This window comes from Myxine glutinosa, chromosome 12 (assembly GCF_964187855.1).
Source record: "Myxine glutinosa chromosome 12, kmMyxGlut1.1, whole genome shotgun sequence".
In the NCBI taxonomy this organism is placed as follows: domain Eukaryota; kingdom Metazoa; phylum Chordata; class Myxini; order Myxiniformes; family Myxinidae; genus Myxine; species Myxine glutinosa.
Genome location: NC_136272.1, coordinates 107,549,567 through 107,574,811, shown reverse-complemented (window position 1 = coordinate 107,574,811; position 25,245 = coordinate 107,549,567). Strand labels below are relative to the sequence as shown.

The following is a 25,245-nucleotide window of genomic DNA, read 5'->3' as shown; positions in this document are numbered from 1 at the left end:
CCTAGACACCCCCCTTGTATTTCTCCTCTCGGTCCCTCCCTTTAGCATTTGGGTCGCAGAAGCATGAGAGCTTCTCCCCAGTGAGCAAGAGGTCATGACCCTCGCACTTTCTCTATCTTCTTTACTTTTCTCCATCCGCGGATGGTCTGATTTGGTACCCACGTTGTGTATAGCCGTAAGAAAGGCATGGATCAAGTCTACATCTCATCCATTTTATTTTAGTGTATGTATCACACACTCTTTATTGCCTGTGACTGCCTGTTTTTGGTGAGCTACCTTCTTTGTATTCCCCCTTGTACATGTGATTTTGGATTCATTTGATTGATTTGTGAAACATTAAAGCCCTTGGGTTTGCCACCTGTGTAATCCTGCATTATATTAAAAAAAAATAACCACCTTTAGAGGCCATTGCGGGGGTTGGCCTTTTTTGAGAACCGTGGTTGTTGTTGTTTTTTGGTCGCCTTTTTGAAGCAATGTTTTACGGCCGGATGCCCTTCCTGACGCCAACCCTTTTTGCCGCCTTTAACGACAAACAGGGAATTACCAGTGAACTGGTACTCAATTAGCCAACCTCGGAAGGATGACAGGCTGAGTCAACCCCCCTGGCGTTAATTCAGCGATCGACCGGGATTCGAACCCAGGATCCTAGGATCCTAAGCCGGCACCCTAGCCGCTAGCCCAACACCTGCATTACACATTTATAATTGGTTATTTTTGTAAATAAGAAATTACCTCTTGTTGAACTTCCTTTTCAATATGTCCGTGTTCATCTTTTCCTTCATGGCTTCAGAACTGTTCACACGTTAGGTTATACTTGGAATTCCCAACTTGATTGGCTCATATTAAAGTCCTGTATGTGCCAGCAGTAAGCTCCGCCCCCTAATCAAGATCCAATTAAGATGAGATTGGTGCATAACCGAGGGCTCGCGTTCCCCAATTGGAAATCCAAGTGGCTCAGGTAAACGGTGGTCAGATGGAGAACCATGGTACAACATGGCAGACCGGTTGACGTTCGTGGTTGCCTAGCAAGCCACCGTGGCACGAAAGTATTCGTGATCGGTGGCCTCAAGTCCGGTAATTCCGAGGGGAACCGAGGATCTCCCTCGTATTGACCCGAAACCCGTGGCTATAACAATATAAACAAGAAAGAGCAATCAGAGATTTCAGACCCTCCCCAGGATGTGTTTTCAGTGGTTTTTAAGGCTTTTGTGTTAAAAACAAATATGGCGGCCGAACCACATGACAGATGACGTCATCGTTATTTTTTTCTCTCCACCAGTTTATGCCGACATGGCGCTCAAGAAATTGCATCTTGATTGGATGAAGTTTTGTACTTGTCGAATTATCAAATTATGACATCATAATGGAGGCGTCAAGACCCCTGGTGTTGGGCTAGCGGCTAGGGTGCCGGCTTAGGATCCAAGGATCCTGGGTTCGAATCCCGGTCGATCGCTGAATTAACGCCAGGGGGGTTGACTCAGCCTGTCATCCTTCCGAGGTCGGCTAATTGAGTACCAGTTCACTGGTAATTCCCTGTTTGTCGTTAAAGGCGGCAAAAAGGGTTGGCGTCAGGAAGGGCATCCGGCCGTAAAACATTGCTTCAAATAGGGGACCGAAAAACAACAACAACCACGGTTCCCGAAAAGGCCAACCCCCGCTTTGCGGGGAAAAATGGCCTCTAAAGGTGTTTTTTCTTTTTTTTTAATGGAGGCCTTGGGCCTAGAAGGTTAAAAATTGGGCACAGTCTATTCCAGGGCAAGACAAATATGTGTGTAAAGTACAGTATGGCGATTCTATGTGCAACGATGTAGATGTAGTACTCCGCACAAACAGACAAACAGACAGACAGACAGACAGACAAACCAACCAACCAACATACTTGCCGGAATCTTTTCCGGCAAGTAATAAAGAGACAAATGGACCAGAAATGCAATACCCTCTCCTCCTGCAAGGGTAACAAGCTTGCACCCTACCCAACACCTCACATCTACCCTTATATTAATACATAAGGTGATCGCGCCAAACTCCAAATTCTGTGTGTCGAGTAAATCACAAGATCTCCGTACGGTTCTCTCACCGGACACGCTCGGGAGTGTCTCCAAATGTCTCCTTTAAATTGTTCAAGCTGGGGTAGTAAGTGCTCGGTGGGGAGATGATCTCCAGCAGCCCAGAATCAAACTCTCGAGCAAACCTGAGCCCAGTGGATACAGAAAACACTCAGGAATTGAAAAACAATAAAACATAATTGTTCCATTCATTCTCTTCTTTTATGGACCAGTTCCCATTCTTTCACTCATATGGAGGTGTTGAGAGAGGGGAGGAAAAGCATAATGATGAGCCAGGCATTCAGTAATATTTCACACCACATATCACAAACAAGCATAAGGCAAAAATGTTCCAAACTGTGAGGGTTTTAATTTAAACTGGAATAGGTTGTACTAGACAACACCGTGACGGGTTGTACTCCCGACAAATTTGTGAAATTAAAATTGATGCAGCATATCCTCCAGAGGGCGCATAAGGCCAAGTACGTGATAGTGGAGCACATCCAAGAGTGCAAACAGGTATGGTGAGAATGGAGGGGGGTGGGAAAGGGAAGAAGAGAGGAGAGAGAGGATAGAGGACTGGAAAGGGAAGGGGTTGGGGACAGTGGTGTGAAAGATATGGAGAAGGACAATGGGAAAGTTGTGGAGCAAAGGGAGTGGGAGAAAGCTGGGGAGCAAAAGGAGAAGGGGGAAGAGCAATGTCTCACAGACTGGTACTGTGGAACTATGTGCTTGGTCACGTGGTTTAGAAAGGATTACAAAGGCCTGCAAGTCACTGACCAGTCAAGTTCATGTTAAATGCACGACCAATGACTGCATCCAAGAGAACCACACAATATTGAAATATCAAACAAATAAAGCACATACATCACAATAAACACACACATTGTTCATCGTTTATGTAACAAGATGATGAGAATGAATCATATCAATTATATTTTATTTCAGGATTTTCAGCCTCTCAATATAGGAAATAAATCAAACATAATGAGCTCTTTTTAATTAATACAAAGCAACAAAGATCAAAGATACAACATGCATTTTATGCTTTGCAACAACATGCAAAGATAGACTCTAAATATTGTTCATCTGCATAATATCCCGAATTTCTTAAGGCATTTGAGGCTCGTAGAGGAGCTTTGGGAAAAATAGATCATGGCAGGGAGACGGAAGGACCGCTGGCTTGATTAAAGGCAGCGCACGTTCAAAAACATTTCTTTTTGCTAAAATTACACATAAAGCTCTCTGACAATGGAGGTAGACCTTCATTCATTTCCATTTTCTGCTTAAAATATTCATCGATGCCGATGCAAATGCAACCGGCATCGCTTCTATTAACGTCGAAGATAATTTATTAGCATGACAGATCGGGTCCAAGTGAGATGTCACAGGAGCGTTAATGATCCTCGTAAATTCTCCAGCAGCAGGACCAAATGGCCAAACTACATCAGCAATAAAAACTTGGCCTCAAAATGCCACACTTTTGCATTCAAGTCAGCTCTCTGATGTGGCAGTTAAGTCACAAGGATACCATTTTATATTTTAACCGATTTTTGAGGTACTTTATCAACGACGTCACAATGAGAATCTTCAAGGAAATAAGCGATGCTTCTCGAGTTTCTGGAAACTGCCTCCTTCGGAATAGAGCTCGTTCATCACGCAACTTGCGCAAAGGATGGCTGGAAACTGCACCCTGACGCTTTACCATACACGTGCGTACAGGGCCGTGTGCGAGAGAACATCAGAGTGCAATCAAAAGCGGATAGACTATGGTGAGATGGTGGTGAGAGTTTGGTGCAACGGGGTTTGACCTTTGACCACACTACTCCTTCCTCTTAACACGTTGACTGCCGACTACAAGTATACTCGTAGTGTATTGTACACAGAATATGCTGCAATGTCAGATAACGCAGCAAACGATCCGCTGGCAGATCGGTGAACATACATCGATGTAATAACTACTAATCATGATCAAATTTGTATTTCACCAACAACAACATGCATTTTAAGGCCATTTTCCCTGCTAGAGCGGGGGTTAGCCTTGCGGTCCCCATGACAATCTTCTCCATTTTGCCCTATTTTCTGCATCTCTCCTTGTTAACCCCCTTGCCCGCATTTCTTCTTCCACCATCTTTAGCCAAGTCTTTCTCGGATTTCCCCTTCCTCTACTTCCTTCTACATTCATTTCCATCACTCTTCTCAACCAGTCATTTTCATCCTTCCTCAACACATGACCAAACCATCTCAACCTGTTCCTCTTCACAGCATCAATGACAGGCTCTATTCCCATCATCTTTCGCAATTCATCATTTGTCTTCCTCTCTCTCAACGATACTCTGCACATCCACCGAACCATTCGCATTTCCACCCTTTCCAGCCTTCGTTGTTGTACCATTACATGTTGTACCATTACATGTTGTTGTTGATCACATTATTATTGTTGTTGATTACATTGGTTGTTGTTGATTACATGTTGTTGTTATAATCACTAAAGTACGCAATTATGATTATGGCACAATAGTCACTTCAACTCAACTAATACGAAAGAAGAGATGGTTACAACGTGAAAAAATAAATGATTATAACTGAAATAAGCTTGTTCTACATCATACACCTGGTATTTGACAACCGGCAAGAGTCGGCAGTCAACGTGTTAAAGCGACACTCTGAGTGATATTTTCAATCATTGTACACCGCTTCCTTTCCATCTCCAAGCACGGCAGGACGGCACTGAAGGGGGCACCGAAGGGGGCCTGGCGATGACGCGTGCTGGAAGGGAATACTCCGTTTTCACTCTGTTTGTTTTCTTGTTACTTGCAAAATAGAACATTTTTCAAGTATATTGGTCGGTTGCGTTATTATTCTGTCTGTCTGTTTGTCACTCGCCTACAGGTCACAATTCTAAATCAATCATCATGTAACTTCACCAAGTTGTAAAGGTCGTCACAATTGAAATGTCAAAGGTCATCTGGACATCAAATTTCTAAAATCACCATTTTTCATCCGATTGACTTTCTCACCTGGGCAATATCTCAGGCACCTTTTGAGCTAGGAAGCTGATATTTCGACACGACAATAACCAAGTGATTTGGCTGTAAAGCGAATTCTTAATTTATTGATTCATCAATTAATTGATTTTTAAATTGTTTGATTAATGATTAAAAAAAAATATATTTAAGTTACAGATTCGGATGAAATGGTGGTGGCTTAGGTATTCTATTAGCCAATTGGTAAATAATTTCATTATTTTATGATTATTATTTATTTATATTCATTCTTAATCACTTATTTATTTCCTTTCTCATCTGTACAATATCTCAGCCACCTTTGGAGCTAGGAAGCTGACATTTGGACATGACAATAATCAAGTGATGTGGCTATAGAGGGTATTTTTGATTTATTGATTAATAAATTAATCAATTAATCAATTAATTATTCATTTTTTGATTAATGACTTATTAATTAATTTTCAAAAAGTTACAGCTTCGGATGAAACACTGGTGGTTGAGGTATGTATGCTATTAGCCAATTGATTAAGAAATTATTCTATGATTATTGTTTATTGATTTTAATTATGCAATTAATCAATCAATCATTGTACACCTCTCCCTCCCAATACAGTCTCCATGTGCTGCACGGCGGTATTGCCGGGCGCCGAAGGATGTTATTTATTTATTTGGCATGGGGGCGGTGTACTTTTAATGCATCTGTACTTGTATATATACATTTCAATCATGGATTAGGGAATTATCCAAAATATCTGATAGAAGATAGAGCTGTGATTGAAATAAAATGAATGAATGATCGTTTTAAGGCCATTTTCCCCGCTAGAGCGGGGGTTAGCCTTGCGGGCCCCATGACAATCATGGTTCCCTGTTTGAGGCAATGTTTTTATGGCCGGATGCCCTTCCTGACGCCAACCCCTTAGTCGCCTCTTACGATGCGCAGGGATACGGTGTACCTATTCTAAACCGGGTTACACACCGGGATAACACACCGATTGAAAGAAAATAATAAAACCGTTTTCTCCATGGACATTACAGGACCATATATTTACATCAGTAAGAATGTTCAGTAGGAATCAGTAGGCTAACCCCCGCTCTAGTAGGGAAAATGGCATTAACCCTTTGAGTACGGATGACGTCCAGTGCCGCAACCTGCAAAAAAGTTTTGTGTATGGATGATGTTACTACACGTCATCGACTATACCTATAAATAGATCGTCAGTACGTGGTTGCATTCCCGTAATGCCAAATTAATCCCGTACCGGGGGTATTTTTATCAAAAAAAAATCCCGTACTCAAAGGGTTAAAATGCCTGTTGTGTGTGTGTTGTAGTAGGAATGTTGTTACAGTCTTTCTAGTCAAAAATAATAATATTCTAAACGGTAATATAATTTAAAACAGGCAAGGCCCAAAGAGAAAAAAGGTTGTTCGGTCTCAACACAACCATGCTGTACTCCTCCACATGGTTCATCGACCGCCACCCAGTTCGCCACACTGTTCAGGCACGTAAAATGACGGATCAATGTTTTAGAGGCCTGCGATGTCAAGTGTTTTGTCTTCATCAAAATCCACGCATTGAAACAAGAATCGGCAAGAATATAGTTATTTGTTTACATGGATTTATGTAAAACAAACACCAGATTCGCTTTATGTCAACTCCAGCCAAGAGCACCCATTTACTAAAGGTGTACACAGGTAATTACGTCGGTTTTGGAAACGTGTTGCTGCATCCCACATTTTCTCAGAAATTATGTTAACTTCTTGCACTTGCACAACAACTTCAAACCAGTGCAGTTGTGTAAAATTAACATCCAGGTAAAGGAGTAATCCACAAAATAAAACAACCTTTAGAAAACGATGTTCGGGAGAAATGTTGAAATGGAGTGAAGAATATGAGAAACATCGTGGGCGTGAAGGGACCATGTACGAACTTAATAGGTTATAAAATGACAAAATCTTGACCATCCTTCATCAATCATATTCTCTCAAGACTCCTTCACGCTCACCTCAAGTCCTTTTGCATTTTTCACATTCTGCCCATCTGTTTTATTTACCATGACTTCCCTTTTTCACTTTCCTTTTTTCACTATTCACTTACCTTTTTCTCAATTTACCACCATCCCTTCTCCCCTTCTGTTTAAAGGGGAAAAAATGAGGAAAACTGCCCTCACAAAGGGGCATTAAAGGTGCAACAGAGACGAGGCCTAACCCAGGGCAAGTGCTTCAGTAAACACAAACTCGATTGTAAATTTGACCAATCAGGAAACTCGTTTATATGACATCATACTGTAGGTAAGCAGGTTCAAACTTCATGGATCGCAGGTTTACTCACCCGGTTTTGAGGTTGTCAACGACGCTGTGCACATAATCCAGGTCGATCTGTAATGACAGGGTGCCATCACTGAATTTGCCCCACACAATGTCTCGAGGCACCGAGGCAGAAAACAAAACAAACGCAGTGTTGTCGATGAAGGAACACCACGTGTTGTCTTTTAGGAGTCAGGCACCAGGATGTAGTGGGTGGTTTATGTGATGAAGACTGTGCTTTTTATTAGTCATTCCACACTCCATAACGTTATTGGCAATTGGCAAACACGTATTCACACTACTTTGTTTGTCTCTCTCTCTTTCTGGAATAACAAGTAATTTGAAGAGCAAAGGCATCAACGCACATATTATTCCAGTCGTCTTAGTAAATATTTCCAAAACATGTCTTTCTCGTTTATATAAACACAGCATTAGCAAGATGCTCGTTTCCACAGAGTAAACTGGGTAACTGCACACGTGTCCCATAATGGATTTGCAAATCATCAAAAAAGCTTACCGGAATATTGTCAGAGACCTTAACATCCGAAACGAGAGTTTTAAGCCGACGATTTAACTTAAAGCTGCTGTGGTTTTGCAAGGCACCGCCACCCTTGTTCCGCACGAACGGCGCCCGCGCTGGCAGCCCAAGGCAAACCATCTGTCGTTCTTTGCTGTCTATTTCCTGGCTATGTACCTCCACCTAATGGATTTAACATTATTCATGAACATTTTTCCTCTATGGTATGAGTATGGTGTATGTAACATGTTTCTTATTTAAGACTATGCCATATATCATGTTGTACTAAACAGAGAAAGAGTGTGCCCACCCATGGAGTTCCTTACCTCTCCGACGAACACTACAATGACACAATCCTTCTTCTCCTCAGCGGACAACTCGTGGATGAGGGAGTTGAGCGTGTCCACCAGGTATGTCTGCATGGCACGACGCACCGTCGGTACACCCATCACAATGGATACTGGGCCAGGGAAGAAGAGCAGCAAAGGGATCTCCTTCATTAAAGGCTTATCAAATGTCATAAAGGAAAGAAGCAAATGATGGAATGTGGATTAAAGTACAAAATTTGTATATATACACAGACTTGGCATTTAATATGAAATTTTTTTTTTATGGGGGTGAACTTACTTTTCAAGATGTCTTAGAACCAAAAGTTCATTGGAATTATGTTGAAATTATTCTAGATTTTGTTAATGTCACCTTTAAAAGAAACAAAAACCACATTTGACATTTCGAAACAAAAAAATTGATCCTTGAAAGTGATGTAAACTGATATCGAACTCAATTCATGGACAGTACTGTGTTAAACTTCTGTACGTTTTCCAGAAGAATCTCTTTATTTTGCACATTAGCCAATTTTTTTTTTAACAAAAACAAAAGTTAAATTACGACTGGGATTACGGACAGTAAAATTACAGTTCAGTACTTCATGTAACCCCCACGAGCATTCAAGAGAGCACGTACACGTGGAGGCATGCTGTTCACGAGATTTGCCAAGGTTTGGACAGGAATCGCTTGCCATGCAGTGACAATAGCCTGCTGCAATTCACGCACAGAGGTCGGCTGCTGGTCCAAGTGGTCGATTTGACGCGTTAATTCTGCCCACAAGTTCTCTATCGGATTCAAATCCGGGGACATGGCAGGCCACTCCATATGCTCTAAACCACGGTCAGCAAGAAAGTGTTGGATCATGCGAGCATGATGAGGCCGTGCATTGTCATCTTAGAAGACAAAGTTTCCTCGAAAGGCTGCACGAGCAAATGGAAGCAATGTTTCTTCCAGAATGGCCCTGTACTTGAACTGGTTCAGGTTTCCATTCAGAACAACCAGGTCAGTTTTTCCCCCTGCATGAAAAACAGCCCAAACGGTCACCCCACCACCTCCAGCTTGGACTCTAGGCACTATACAATCTTCATTGTAGGCTTCATGCACTTATCTGCGCACTCGGACGTGGCCATCTTGACGATAGACCAGAAATCTAGACTCGTCACTGAAGATCACGTGATTCCAGTGTCCTGGCTGCCATTGACGGTGCTCTCTGGCCCACTGCAATCGGCGCTGGCGGTGTTGTCTGGTCAGGCGTGGCTTTCTCAGGGGACGCCTGGCACGATAGCCTGCTTGAACCAGTCGTTGGTTGACGAGCCTTCTGGATACAGGCACATTTGTCAGTTGCTGCCACTCAGCCCTAAGCCGATTAGCTGACTTGGTACGGCCATTGCGGACTAACCGGTGCAGCTGGCGATCATCCCTCCTTGTGGTTCTGCGGGGACGTCCTGGCCTCGGTATTGGAGTAGGGACACCCCTCTGAGCATTTCGTTTCAGGATCTTTGACACCTGACCTTGAGTGATGCCATACTGCCGAGCAATAGCACGCTGTTTCATGCCGTAATTTCGTAAAGCCACCATTCCATGACAAACAGCATTGTCGAGTTGACGGACCATCTCCAGAGGAAGCGGCAATAACTTTTGGAGACGTGCAGCAGTTGTTTTCCACTAATACAGAACGCAACAACCCTTGTATACCCGACTGTGAAGCCAATCGTCAAATGCACCTGTCCGTACATTTTGCCATGCCACCTGTGATATAATCCTGTTGTTGACTTCTTGCTGCGACAGATAATTATCAGTGACATGGTTCTTTTAACAAATAAATCACCAAAGTGTAAAAGAAACTCACCAGATTGATATACTGAGTTAAGAAAGTAAACCCAAGTCAAGAAAAAAAATATATTCCATATTAAATGCCAAGTCTGTATATATATATTTATTTATTTTTTTACATTGATCTGAGGCTCATTGTCGAGTTTGTCCAGGAATCGCATGCAGACAGGACAAACATTAGTAGACATAAGTGTACTTTGATGTGAATTACAAGGACATTTAGAAGACAAAGGATAAATATATATAACATGAGGAATTTGAACCTGGATTCTGAGTATTTGTGACAATCCTCCAACGTTGTGTTTGCAGCATGAACACAAATTTGTGACAATCCAAGAGCCATCGATTAATATGGGAAAGCGAACAGGCCAAGCGAAATTATAGGCGAGCTTACGAGCGAGAAATCAGACATTAAGCAGGCCATGAATGTAGCAAAGCCACCCGCATGCACAACATTTATGGTGAAGGAATATTACAGCTCGTACTTTGCTGCGAGCCCCGGTGATTAAGCGGAGGCAGAGAAAATATGGCAGGTATAGAACGACCGAAAGCTTGCAAAGCATTGCGGTTTTACTCCAACAATATTTCCACAAATCAGTATGATGGGAAGGCCACGAGGACGAACGCTTTACATCTATGGAAACAGCGGCAAGGCGAGAGTGCTGAGAGTTTGTCAAATGGAGCGCGTTTGTCTTGTGCATAGGACATGGTTTTAATCCCCAATTACCACCGAGGTAATTAAAGCCGTCGCTCGCTGAAACATTTGCACATCCAGACTGTACGTCTTTGCTTTCTGCTTGGGCACCAAATTGTTTCACGCACCGGTGCGTCTCTCTTCGGAAATGAACCAACCCAGTTGTGCTGAGGTTTATATTTTTTAATATATTAGTAGAAGCACCATAAACTCTCACAAACTCCCACAAAGCAAAAACGTCTGATTCTTTCTTACCCAAGTGTTCGCTTTTCCAAAGGACAGGACAAACATATGCGAGGGACAGTCAAAACCTTTTCCTTCTTTTCAAAGGGATTTTAAGAACCAAAATTCAGCACAACATTCCTTGCCGAATGGGCAAGTTGGGAAGGTTTTATAATGTACTCGAGAAGATAGAACGTACGTATAGAACGACACAGCCAGCTCCCTTTAACAAACGCTTTAACGCAAATGGAAATCCATCGTCTAGTGGCTGACAGCCAATGAATGGGCCTGTTGCATTGGTCTGAATCAGCCGAGCTGGACTGGCCAGGAAATTTCCCAAGATGAGAATGACAAAAGCTGCTGATGACATTTCCTCAATAAATTTTTGATCAAGGCAAACATTGAATACGCACAGTTTGAAGTTGACTGTATAAATAAGTAATGACCGAGATGTCGGAAACGGCAAAATCTCAAGATTATTCTTGTACAGAACAAAAATGGAGGTTTTACAAACATAGGGGCAATACACCTGGCGCTTACCTGGTAGAATAAACACTATACTGCACTGACTAAAGGTATTTTAAACCAATTTCAATGGTTGCTAGAAGATCGGGCAGCATGTAGAATCATACTAACATAATCATAAGACTTTAAACAAACAAACAAAAAAATACCTATTTGGGGGGGCAACCCCCCCTCAGCCTCCACCCCCAACCCTTATACCTCCTCAGACCCTAATTTTTCTAATGCCTTGAACAAACGTTGGTACATCACAGGTGATTAAGGTTGTGGTGAAGTTTCATCGAAATTGCATGCGTCGTTTCTGAGAAGAAAGCAAATACCTATTTTGGGGGGTCAAATCTGGATCCACTTTGACCCCGGTAAACCCCCTTAGACCTCGATTTTATTAATGCCGTCAACAAACTTCAGTCACAACACAACAAATATCATTTGTGCAAAATTTGGTCGCAATCCCATCAGCGGTTTCGGAGAATAAGTTTCAAGTGTTTACAGACGGACCGACGGACGGACGGACGGACGGACGACGCGCCATCGCTCCAGGTGAGCTAAAAATCAGAGACTTGCCGCAATATGACAGACATTTTGAAACTTAACAAGTGAATCCTCTTGGATTGCGCTGAGGTTCGGGCATGGAATTTCTAGGAGGAAGTATAATTTGTATGCAATGAAAGTACATGTAATATGGGATCGAGTAAGATCGAGTAAGCTTCACCAGTGCGCGTGCGCGAATTTACGTCACGTCGGCAGCGAGAAGGCGTTCCCCAAAACGAACCAATCAGGAACTGCCACGCCCACTTATATGATCTCAGAATTCCTGTGACAGGAATTAGCATTACACTGGCTGGAAGTCATTCGCTAGAGGCGCTTCCTCAGCGCCAATCACCAGTGCGCGTGCGCGAATTTACGTCACGTCGGCAGCGAGAAGGCGTTCCCCAACACGAACCAATCAGGAACTGCCACGCCCACTTATATGATCTCAGAATTCCTGTGACAGGAATTAGCGTTACACTGGCTGGAAGTCAATCGCTAAAGGCGCTTCCTCAGCGCCAATAATTCCAGAAATAGCTTGGCAATAATGACATGTTGATGATGATGATGATGATGGAAGTTAGTGGAGAGTAGGATGAATGACAATCGAGTTAGGAGAGAGAAAGAGAGGGCAATGCTTCACAAAGCGGTTCCATGGAACACCACCCAAAAGGGACAGTGTGCAATTGTGTTTGCAAATCTTTACATTCAATTTGTCTTAAACATGCATTCCGGACTGAATTTGCATAATCAGCCAAACAAAACCAACTGATTGAAAAAAAAAAACAATAACGCCGTTAGCAAGATATAGTTTTCGAGCTGAGACACACCAAGAGAGGAAGTTGAACCCTCGGAGCGCATAGGATGGGATAAGACAAGGAACGGCAGATGAAGACGGGGGATGGGGAGGCAAGTCACCTGACATACCATCTTTTCTGCCCTTGCTGACGAGTACGCCAGGTCGCAGACCAGCAGCGGTGCCCTGAAGGTGCGGAAGGTAATGGAAGATGCCTGGCAGCACTCGAGGTCCCTTGTGGCCGAGAAAAGCCCAATCATCTGGGGACGGTACTGCAGAACGCAAATGCAGCACACATTATGGTCACAATTGAATAATGGACGTTCCACAGCATGTAGCTACCGTCACTCAAACCATGTTATGCCAGGCTGGGGCCTAATTTGCTTTCCTAGCAAACAGGATTGTAGAATAAAAACAGGGGCAATACCCCTGGCACTCACCTGGGAGAATAAACAATATACTGCACTGACGAAAGGTATTTTAAACCAATTTCAATGGTTGCTAGAAACACGGCAACATGTGGAATCATACTAACATAATCATAAGACTTTAAGCAAACAAACAAAAAAATACCTATTTTGGGGGTCTACCTCCCCCCACCGCCTACCCACAACCCCGTATACCTCATCAGACCCCTTTTTTTTTTAATGCCTTGAACAAATTTCGGTACAGCACGGGTGGTGAAGGTTGTGCTCAAGTTTCATCGAAATAGTGTGTGTAGTTTCTGAGAAAAAAGCAAATACCTATTTTGGGGGCAACCCCCCCCCCCCCCCCCCCCCACCCCCATATACCGCCAAAGGCGCAGATTTTTTTAATGCCGTGAACAAATTTTGGTACAGCACGGGTGGTGACGGTTTTGGTCAAGTTTCATCGAAATAGTGTGTGTAGTTTCAGAGGAAAAAGCTAATTCCTATTTTGTGGGGTCAAACCTGGATCCATTTTGACCCCGGTAAACCCCCTTAGACCCCCGATTTTTAAAAATATTGTGAACAAACTTTATTCACAACACAACAAATCTAATTTGTGCCAAGTTTTGTCACAATCCCTTCAGCGGTTTCAGAAAGGAAGTTGCAAGTGTTTACGGACGGACTGACTGACAGACAGACGGACGACGCGCTATTGCATAAGCTCCCCTGAACTTCATTCCAGGTGAGCTAAAAACACCTGCATCACTGTTCTGTGGTACGATACTCGGATCTATTGACCACTGGAATTGACCACTGAACACTTAACCACTGGAATTTTTAATCAGCAATGATTTGTATGTAGGTACTGCAGTGCTAACTGTACCTCATAATACAGTAAATATAAAAAAACAATTCATAAAGGTAACCCATTATCTGTTCTAAACAGTACAACAAAGGATAGTAAAGTTGGTTTGTGATAGTGAGAGAAAGAGACACAGACAGACAGGCCAGGATGTTAACAAGTATCAAAATCAACAACACACAAAATAGGATAATCGTTATTATGACAAGAAACCCGAGGTCATGTCTGACATTGAGGGCCATCACCATTTCCCAAACCACCGAAGCACTTCATCTGTAATACCGACGGACTATTTCAACATCAAAATGGCCATTGTATCAAGAGACATTTCTTCCCTTAGCTCCTGAAGTTTATGTCTCTCTTGCAAGATTCCAACTCACCCTCTTACCCCACCCAACGATCCCAAATATTCCAGATTTTTTTCCAACTGCCCTTTCAACATTTCCATCAAATAGACCAGGATCGCTCGCTCCAGTGCAATGCGCCTTCCGTGCGAGATAACCCATGCTGCATGGAAGAAAATGCAGCATCTTCAAAGAAGAAGCCGTGATAGGATTAGAGATTAAGGTTGTTTGCAAAAAGATGTCACTGCTTACGCAAGCCAACAGGATCCTAAAGGCACCGTGCGTCCTTGTCAATGCACGAGATCTCTGAACAAAGGCACGCAACCCATGCAAAACCAGTACTGCATGCCTATTTAGGGCTAAAAGGTACGCACCGGGCGATCTGCTGGAAGCTTAGCGAGGGCACAGAAAAAAAACAAGTGCGTAACACAAATGACAGCCACTAGTGGAGCCCTTTGATAACAATAGCCATTTGTTATGTAGTAAAAACCTGGTTATATATAGTCCAACTGATGACAACATAATTGAATCCAAACTGCCAAGGGAGCGAAGATCACACGTTGGTCCAAATTAAAACAAAACCAATTTGATGACCCAGGTTTTTCCTTTTAGTGGGGGGCTAGGGGGGGGGGGGGCTATGTACTCAATTTCAAGTTCGTGTGCAGTTCATGTTAATTTTGAGCAACCACTATAAATGTATTATCGGAAATCGGAAAAATCGGTCCTACTAATCGGAAAAATGATGTTGCCATTTTTTTCTGTTGACCTTTAGTGACCTTGACTCAAGGTCAAAGTTCAAACATCATTATAGTGACCATACTTCATCCAATGTATATCAACCTGGGTACCAAAATGTGGTAAATTTCACAAGGAACATTGGTTATGACATTTGTTTCGTCATCTGACCTTTTGTTTTTTTTGCAATATGCAAATAAGCTAATTAGAGACAAAAATATGCATAATTAGCAGACCCGATTAAACATATAACCCGGTTATACATATAATGGCTAGTACATCCCGTCTCCAGAAAATGTTAATTGTTAGTAATTAATCACAAATGTATCCTGGGTCCTATTAGCTAACTGATGTTGTCAATATTCTTGTGACTCTTGTGACCTTGAACTAAGGTCAAAGTTCAAAGAGCATATTTTGGCCACAATTCTGCATTACCATGATTGTGTTCCTATGTGCATCTAATGGTTATTGTTGTTGACACACATTGTAAAAAAAATTGCACCGAGTAAACTGGAAACTTCTTATATTGTATAAAAAAAATTTAAAACCACCTTTAGAGGCCATTTTTTCCCCGCAAAGCGGGGGTTGGCCTTTTTCGGGCACCGTGGTTGTTGTTGTTTTTGTTGGTCCCCTTTTTGAAGCAATGTTTTACGACCGGACGCCCTTCCTGCCGCCAACCCTTTTTGTCGCCTTTTACGACAAACAGGAAATTACCAGTGAACTGGTACTCAATTAGCCGACCTCGGAAGGATGACAGGCTGAGTCAACCCCCCTGGCGTTAATTCAGCGATCGACCGGGATTCGAACCCAGGATCCTAGGATACTAAGCCGGCACCCTAACCGCTAAGCCAACACCAGGCTTAGCCTTAGCCTTAGCCTTAGCCAACACCAGGCACCAGGCTTAGCCTTAGCCTTAGCCTTAGCCAACACCAGGCACCAGGCTTAGCCTTAGCCTTAGTCTTAGCCTTAGCCAACACCAGGCACCAGGCTTAGCCTTAGCCTTAGCCTTAGCCTTAGCCAACACCAGGCACCAGGCACCAGGCTTAGCACCAGGCAACACCAGGCAACACCAGGCAACACCAGGCAACACCAGGCAACTCTTATATTGTTTATTGTTCTTATATGGTATATATCTTATATGTTCACGGCGTGAAGCTGGAAGGTGTGAAAACATTTTGCTACCTCGGAGACATGCTGAATGGAGAAGGTGGATCAGACTCGGCAACGGTTGCTAGAGTGAGATGTGCATGGAAGAAGTTTCGGGAACTGAGTGGCGTGCTGATGAGGAGGGGAGTGTCGTTGAAGCTGAAGGGAAAGGTGTATGCTGCATGTGTGATAAGTACGGATTTTTATGTTAAGAAAATAGGCCTTTCATGTTTTGAAAAGTGGAAATTTTTTTTTTTTATGTGAAAAAATCCCGAAATATTTTTTTCCCCCCGTTTTATTCATTTTTTATTATTACCAAGTTTTTCAGAAATCAGTCAAAAAAAGAACAAAAAATGGTAAGCTTTTTCCTGCACAACATTAAGCACTCTGGGCTAGTAAACAGGTAAAAAATGACGCTCAGGTACCTTTATTGCAACCGCATTGTTTGATAAGTAGAGGACTAGAAGAAATTGACAAGATTGCCTTTTAGGAACCCTTTTAGGAACGGTTAAAGTAGGTGTTTGAAATCATTATCTTGGTAATGTTCTCCTTGGTGAGGCGGTGTCGGCGGTCGGTGAGGATGTTTCTGTAGACGGAGAAGGACCTTTCCACGTCGACGCTGACGATGAGGCAGTACCTCAAGAGGGGGATGTCGGCAAGCTTGACTCCAGCCGGCACACCAACCTCAGATCCATGCTGATCTCCATCCAGGATCAAAGCCACTGTCCTCAGCACACCAATGTCGGGATTGCGCTGCAGCACCGCCTTGAACTTGGTGAGCAGGATCTCCTTACGGCAGCCTCGGATCTTTTCGAGCTCTTCCTTGGCCTGATCAAGGAGCTGGAAGGCCTTGACCAGCTCCATGCCGGCCTCCTCCAGCTGCTTAAGGATCTTCGGGATGAACGATACGTGGGCATTTAAGAAGACCAAACTGAGCTTGATGTCCGCCTTTCCGAACAGGTCCTTGGCACTCCGGATTGCCATCGCGTCGTCATCATTCAGCTGGTCCACAATGTCCTTGACGGCCTCGAAGTGCTCGGCGTAAAACACCGCGGCGTCGATCCACATCCCCCACCGAGTCAGAATGGGCTCCGGGGGGAGAGAAAGATTAGGCTGCTGCTCCTTCCAAAGGACAACACGCGACGGGGCTTTGACGAACACCTTCTTCGTCATGGCAATCAGGTCGTTGACGTCCTTGAACATTTCTCGGACTGTCTCGCAGACACGGTGGAGCGCGTGGGCAACGCAAGTCACATGCAGCAAGTCCGGGAAGAGTTCCTTCAGGGCATGGCCGGCCTTAATCATATAGGCCGCGGCGTCGCTGACGAGGACCTTGAGGCACTCCGGCTTGAAATCAGGCCAAAGATAGCACAGCGTGTCATTGACTGCGCGCACGATCTCCCCGGAGTTGGTCTCCTCCAGAAACATGCACTGGACGAGGTGGGGACGAAAGTACCCCTCCTTGGACAAGCGTCCCACGATGATGTTGGCCACATATCGACCTGCTGAATCGGTCGTCTCGTCGACGGACAGCCAGATGGGCTGCTGTCCGAGGTCGGCACGGATCCCCGGCAAGGCCTCGTCATAGCACTTGTCGAGGTAGTGCTTTCGAATCCAGCTTTCATCGGGGATCTGGAGAGTGATGTGCTTCTCCAGGAACGACCGGAGGGCAGGGTTTTCCAATTTCGACCATGGGATGCCAGCAGCCAGCATGGCCTGGCACAGCTCCTGAGCCATGGCATCGCACTTGTGCCTCTTTCCGCCACCAAAGTCCTTGATGGTGGCTTGCATGACCGTCCTCTTCTTCTTCAAGGCCAAGTTGCTCTTGTGGCGGTCTCCTCGGACATGTTGGGCCAGCTCAGACTTCTGCTTCGCTCGGAAAGTCTTTTCACAAGCTCGACAGAAAGCCGTGTCACTCGACACGTACTTGAAGGTGGCCCCATCGCCGCCAGCGTTGAATTCCTTCAGCCACTTGTCACGAAGAGCAGCACTCATCTTGATAGACTTGTTCACACTTTGTGTACACTCTCTCACTGTAGTACACCGCCTCACTGCTGTACACGCTGGGGACGCAACGCACGCAAGTGGACGCAACGTTTTGTTTTTGAGATCGATCGCAGTTAAAAATTTCGATCGCAGTAAAAAATTTCGAAAAATTCCCCAATTTTTTTTAGCGTTGCCAGACATTTTCGACCAAAAAGGGCATTTTATTTTATTTTTCCCGAAAAAGGGCGAAATTTTTTTTTCTCCGAAAATAGCAAAATAATTTTTTTGCGCACAAAAAAGCCGTTTTATGTGAAAAAATATTTTTTATTTTTTCACATAAAAATCCGATGTGTAGTGATAAGTGTTATGATTGATGGGAGCGAGACATGGGTCATGAATGTAGAGCAGCAACGAAGGCTGGAAAGGGTGGAAATGTGAATGGTTCGATGGATGTGCGGAGTATCGTTGAGAGAGAGGAAGACAAATGATGAATTGTGAAAGATGATGGGAATAGAGCCTGTGATGGATGATGTGAAGAGGAACAGGTTGAGATGGTTTGGTCATGTGTTGAGGAAGGATGAAAGTGACTGGTTGAGAAGAGTGATGGAAATGAATGTAGAAGGAAGTAGAGGACGGGGAAGACCGAGAAAGACTTGGCTAAAGATGTTAACAAGGGGAGATGCAGAAAATAGGGCAAAATGGAGAAGATTGTCATGGGAACCGCAAGGCTAACCCCCACTCTAGCAGGGAAAATGGCCTTAAAATGCATGTTGTGTGTTGTTGTTCTTATATGGTATCTTATATTGTTTATTGTTAGCTTCTTATATTGTTCACAACAAAGGATCTTCATAATCTTCTTCTTCTTCATCAATCCCAAAGCATGTCCGTGGTCATTGTTAGTACAGTTGTCATCATCTGCACCACACACACACATCTCTGCGCAGTTCATATTCTGTGATCTGCAAGAGCAGTGAGAGCTGCATTTTGTTGTCGTACATCCACACTTAACTAGGTGAGTGATGGCATATGGAGCAGGAAGTTGCTTTGTTGAGATGGCCACCAGACCATCACCTTCCACTTTCCACCCAAAGTCTGTAGCAGGTGGGAGCTGTGGGTCAGGCACGTAATCTTGGTTCCACACCATTGCTTGGTAGTGGGCACGCGCGATAGCTTCTTCCAAAGCTCCTCGAGTCGGCGGCAACTTTTGAGCTTCTGATTGTTTCTTTGTGAACAATCTCCAGCGGAGGTCGCCAACATTGGTGATGGATGTCCCTGGCTCGTACAACTGAGAAACAAACTCTTCTAGAGCCGCAATTGTTTCTGCTGATGGTCCATTACGATTACCAAGAGATGCAAAGGCAGATGCCACATCAGGGGAAGATTTCATCAGTGCATGCCAGCAGCTAAGCTTACCCATTGCCAGCAAATCTGCCAGTTTGATCTGCTCCAGCGAACGCATGAAAGCCAGGTAGAGCAGCAACCTAGTTAAAATGACATTTGACATTTCACCTTGGGTCAAGGTAAGTAAAGTCAAGTGCATGTCAAAGGTCAGTTAATATCAAGAACATGTCAACAGAAAACAATAAGCAACATATTTTTCCAGTTTAGGATCCAGCAGAACACATTTGAGATGGTAACTAATGATTGGCATTCAATAATAATGCGAAGTGATGGGATTTACGTATATGGTGAAGACTATATGTTAATTATGCATATTTTTCTCTAATTAGGTCATTTGCTTATTAATTTGCATATTGCAAACATCTGAGAGGGCAAATGACAAAATAAATGTCATAATCAATGTTCCTTGCGAAATTTGCCACATTTTGGTACCAAGGTCGATATACTTTGAATGAAGTATGGTCACTGTAATGACGTTTGAACTTTGACCTTGAGTCAAGGTCACTAAAGGTCAACAGAAAAAAATGGCGACATCATTTTTCCGATTAGTAGGAACCAGTAGAATACATTTATAGTGGTTTCCCAAAATTAACATGAACTGCACACGAACTTGAAATTGAGTACATAGGCCCCCGCCCCCCCACCCCCCACTATTTGGAGTGAAGAGGAAAAGGCTTTTATAAACGTCATTAGACCTCACCAAATGATTATTTTCAGTGTCAAGACATATTCAATCCTCTATACAGACATGCCTTGGGAATTTACAATAAAATACAAAAAGTACCTGAATTATTCCATCAATAGTTTTTTGTATACTTTTTAGTATACAAGGTCGAGGACTCATGGAAGTGCTAGAACACAATGGATCAGGACGCAACAGAACAGAAGAAACAGTCGAGAGAGGGAGGAAACACCAACAGCAGGGTTGAAGGACAAAATAGAGGGAGACTTGAACCACGTGTGTGGGGAGGAAGGAGGGTAAGGGAGAACGCACAGGGTGGACAAGGTGGGTAGAGAAGCAAACTCTCAGGAAGAAAAAACTGGAAATCTGGAAGGAGGAAGGCTTGGGGGTTGGGAGAGTGGGGGAGGAGATGAAACAGGGAGAGGAGATGAAAGGATTCTGTTGAGAACCACATATTGGATACGAGAATAGAGGAAGTCAGTAAGCCATGTGTGGAGATGACCTTGGATACCATAGGCAGAGAGTCTGGAGAGCAAGGCAGGATTCCAGACTGTAATGAAAGCTCGAGATATGTCCAGAGAGAGACGGCCCTGATCTCATGTCTGACATTGAGGGCCTCCATCTATTGTTGGGTCAGTCAAAGCAGCACGTCCAAGCTTGAGTGACCTGTTCTGAAACCTAATTCGTGATCTGAGATGATGTTGTTGGAGAAAAGGTAGGATTTCATATTAACTGCGATGATGGATTCCATGACCTTGCTGATTTATTGGAAGTAAGCTGATAGGTTTGCAGTTAAGAGGATCAGTTTTTGTACCTTCTTATGTAATGCAGTGATGCTGGCTGACTCCAAGCAAATGGAAAATGACCTCGTGCTAATGATACCTGGTGAAAAGAGCAGAGAGAGGATGTGCAAGAACAGCAGGCAAAGCAGGTTTTTATGACACGTGAGCTGATGCCATCGGGTCCGGTTAGAGAATCAGAGCCGAGGGTTGCCAAAAACTTCTTCACCTTCTCAGGTGCAAAATATAGAGTCCAGGAGCAGTTGGGTGTGTACATAGACCGAGGGGTTGGGGACAAGATTTGGAGGCAAACACAGAATTGAGGCATTCACCAATGTCTCAATTCTCATGAGCGGAATTGGATGTGGTGCCATTTGAGAAGAGGGAAGGGGTGGAGATGTGAGGGAAGGGATGGAGAAAAAGATGATCGCTAAATGCGCATGCAAGAATGTTTAAAAATGAAAAAACTTTTAATTTATTTTTAAAAGCCATTGATGGTTATTTAAAAAGCCTGCGGTTAGCAAGTTGTCTTGCCTTCTCGGAAGTTCATTTTCACATTACACAGATTCACGTATTGGTTCATCAACATTCATCAACATTTCACATCTTGGTGTGGCTGTTTCCTGGGCAACAGCTTCTGCACAATAAACAAACTGGCCAGGTAGTTAATCAGAGATTGATGTCAAATGTGACTCGCCTTTGGATACGAAGGGAAACACACAATGAAACACACTCAACAAAACATAAACACAGACACACACACACACACACACACACACACACACACACACACACACACACACACACACACACACACACACACACACACACACACACACAAACACACTTCTGGAGGTGTATACTTATAGACCTGGTAGGTCTCCCTTACATAATCTGAAACCCGCATATGGAGTTAACAACCAACGACAAACATACACGCACGCACGCACGCACACCCTCGGAAAAAAAAACTCTGAGAACAACACAACTTCACAACCGAGCCCATGAATCATGATCCTTCACCGAAACGAAGGTGGATAATTGGAGCCCCTTTGCCTCTGCTCCACCTTCTGAAACCAGAATTATGGAGCTAACAACTGACACACAGTGCTTGCAAATAAATTAGATGAGGTCCAGTGTATCCTTTGTCAGAGTGGCGCACTGTCCAGGATTGTAACCCGAGCCAAAGAAACAGCTTCGGGAGCATTGACGCTCTGCATAGAGCATGGTTCATTACGTCTTCATCTGGTGCATCATAATCATAACCGTACTATCTATTTGGCCAGCTTGCCAACATTGTTGTTGCGTTTACACAATTTCAGCACTTATCTTTGTCATCCACCATCACGTCCAATCAGAAAAACGCACAATAACTGCTCCACGCGTGGTCCTTAAGCCGTGATCGTTTTGTTCCCAAATAAAACGAAGCTTCATGGAAGGCTCCTCAAGCAACCAATAATATACAAAATTAAAATACAATTACCTGATAGTCTAATACCTTATTATGCTGTCGGCATCAGCTAGATTGAATATGTAGCAAGTGACGCGATGCAACACTTCAAATGCTCAGTGGTGATGAGGAAATACAGCAAAACTGTCTTGCGCAAGTTTAAAACCTAAATGGCAAGCAATTAAATGAAATGAATTTTGCTGAAAGGTGTTCTACCAAAAGGTGACTCCGCTCTTAACGATGCTGTGCAAAATTTTAGAATATTGTTACACATCCTCTTGTGAGCAAAATTTCATTAATGGTTATTATGGAGATAAAAACAAGTCCTTCTTTCCAACACGATGCAAAACAAGAGCGAAGTTCATGGCACACCATCACAAATTCCCACGCTTCCCATCTAAAGCAAAGGTGAAAGATGGCATAAGGTTCCATCAGGAATGACACAATATCAAATTTAGAGTTAAAAACTATTTTCCTGCTTTGACCTCTGTATGACCTTAAGTCCGTCCCCCCGCCCCCTTCCACCCCCTGTGTCATGAACCGCAGTCAAATAAAAAAAAATCGTTACATGTTTCATGTGCCCCCAATGTTGAAGTGCATATGCAAAGTTTCATTAAAAAATGCTTTGTAATGTGACGCTAATTGCGTTTTTTGGTATTTGACCTGTCGACCACACCCAAGAGGGTGGGGCCATAAATGATACTGCTCTCGTACCTTTGTGCCAAGTGGTGATCATAACTACAGTTTGCTGAATTTCTTCCCAAACACTTAGGAGATAACATGACAGACAGACAGAAAGACAGACATGATTACAATATCCTTCCTCCTGTTTTTTTTTAACCCCAAAAAAGCTCAGTTCCGAGTGTCAGTTCAAAAGTTCAGTTCAGTTTTGGAAAGCACAGTTCGCAGTTCAGCAAAAGCAAGTCCTTAGAGTTTGGAAGTGGTGATCGAGTAGCATCTAGACAGCGGAAGGATAAACAACACCAAAAATGACATCTAGACAGCGGAAGTACAAACAGCAGAAGGATCAAGGCCTGCTTGCACAACGTTGTCTGTGGACTCATCCGGATGTCTGTCGAACTTTTGAAGTGCCGGAGGCCAATGAGAAGATGCTACTCCTGTATTGGACCAAATACAAGGCAGATATACGCCAGCAAAGAGCCAGAGCCACTGGAAGAGAGAAAAAGTGCCAGAGCCACTGGAAGAGAGAGACGGAGAGCTGGAGAGGAGATATTATCAAGGGGGCACGGAGGCAGCACCACTGAAGGGGTGGAACCCACTCCTCGAATGCGGATTGTGTCTTTCTCAAACGTATTGCATGTGTCCTTCTCGGTACCAGCTATTGAACCTGGCGGCTCTCAACCACCTGCACCTATCGAACTGACACACCTCTGCTTAGAGTACCACATTCCTTTGCCCTTATTCATATTGGGACCACTGCAGGCCCTCATTTTCTGCATATCGGGTGAGTCAGAGGCCATTCCAAACCCAATACTCCCTTTTACCCCCCTCATAATCCTCCCCCTTGGCAATGTGTATCGTGTAGCACCACATGGTGGTGGTGGCAGAGGGTATTACAATTTCCTTTTTTACCTGGGCAATGCTGAGGTTAAAGCACTCTTTGCACAGGTAAATTTGGTCTCCATTCTCTCCCCCACCCTCCAAAATGGAGGGGCATGTCAAAGCTCGTTATAAGGTGAGACATTTCTAGAGGGAAGAGACATCAGGACGTGGTGGGTGTGGAGAAGGGGGTGCTGTGGGGTGAGGGAAGAGGGAGGGGCATAAGAACGGGAACGGGTAGGGGTGGTAGAAGGGTGGGGGAGGTTTTTTTGGCAAACAGGACGACTAATTGGTCTGTCAGCAAAGCGATGGGCAGTCGTTGCTAGAATGAAATAGGCAAAGCCTAGAAACTAACAAACCTTTCAGGATTACCCTTTAGAAGTACACTTTAGAATTAAACATGGTGGGTTAGAAAAGTTCTTCTTCATTTTTGACGGAAGGATTGAAAGACAGGCAAATATTGAGGCAGTTTCACCACTTAGAAATATTGCCTTATTGCTTAGAAATATTGCTTAGAAATACTTAGAAGTAAAAGTTGCTTCAAATGAATACAAACCTATGGGAAAATTGTAATTTTTGCATCAAGCCAAAAAAGTTGAACCTGGGCGATGTATAAGCAACAGAACGCTGCCTCAATCTCTTCAGAATTATTTTTTTTCGTTGCTGTCAAGACATATATAACCTCCCATTTTTGAGCTCTTTCAACCAGCGCAAAAATAACTAGAACGGCACTCAGTGGAGAGCATACCTTCACCTGGTTGGCCATGTCACTCAATGGTAAAGAATCACTTTAAAAATTATATTCGCTGAATCCGGATCCAGATCTTCACCAAAATTGAATCGATTCTTCCTGGTCACACACACACAACCTGTGCAACAAGTTCCGTCCAAATCCATCCAGAACTTTTTGACATATCTCGCTATGTATCGTTTTTGGCCCGATCTCCCAATGGTGAAGAATCGCTTTAAAAATTATAGTAGCCGGATCCGAATCCGGATCTTCACCAAAATCTAATCATTTCGTCCTTGTCACATACGCTATATCTCTGCCAAATTTCGTCCGAATCCTTCCACAACTTTTTGAGATATTTTATTCA

The 25,245-nt window shown here is 43.6% G+C and overlaps 1 protein-coding gene across 8 annotated transcripts in view; it reads right to left on the bottom strand.

Annotated features, from left to right (window-relative positions):
* LOC137416198 (alpha-1,3-mannosyl-glycoprotein 4-beta-N-acetylglucosaminyltransferase B) overlaps nucleotides 1-25,245 on the bottom strand; it is a 202,858-nt gene that overhangs the window by 59,224 nt on the left and 118,389 nt on the right. For all 8 annotated transcript variants that reach the window (XM_078766195.1, XM_078766198.1, XM_078766197.1 and 5 more), the window contains exons 4-7: nucleotides 12,928-13,068; nucleotides 8,201-8,334; nucleotides 7,383-7,429; nucleotides 2,078-2,191 (exon numbers count right to left, since the gene is read on the bottom strand). In XM_078766195.1, coding sequence (XP_078622321.1) covers nucleotides 2,078-2,191; nucleotides 7,383-7,429; nucleotides 8,201-8,334; nucleotides 12,928-13,068 — 436 coding nt within the window. The remainder of the gene's footprint in view (nucleotides 1-2,077; nucleotides 2,192-7,382; nucleotides 7,430-8,200; nucleotides 8,335-12,927; nucleotides 13,069-25,245) is intronic.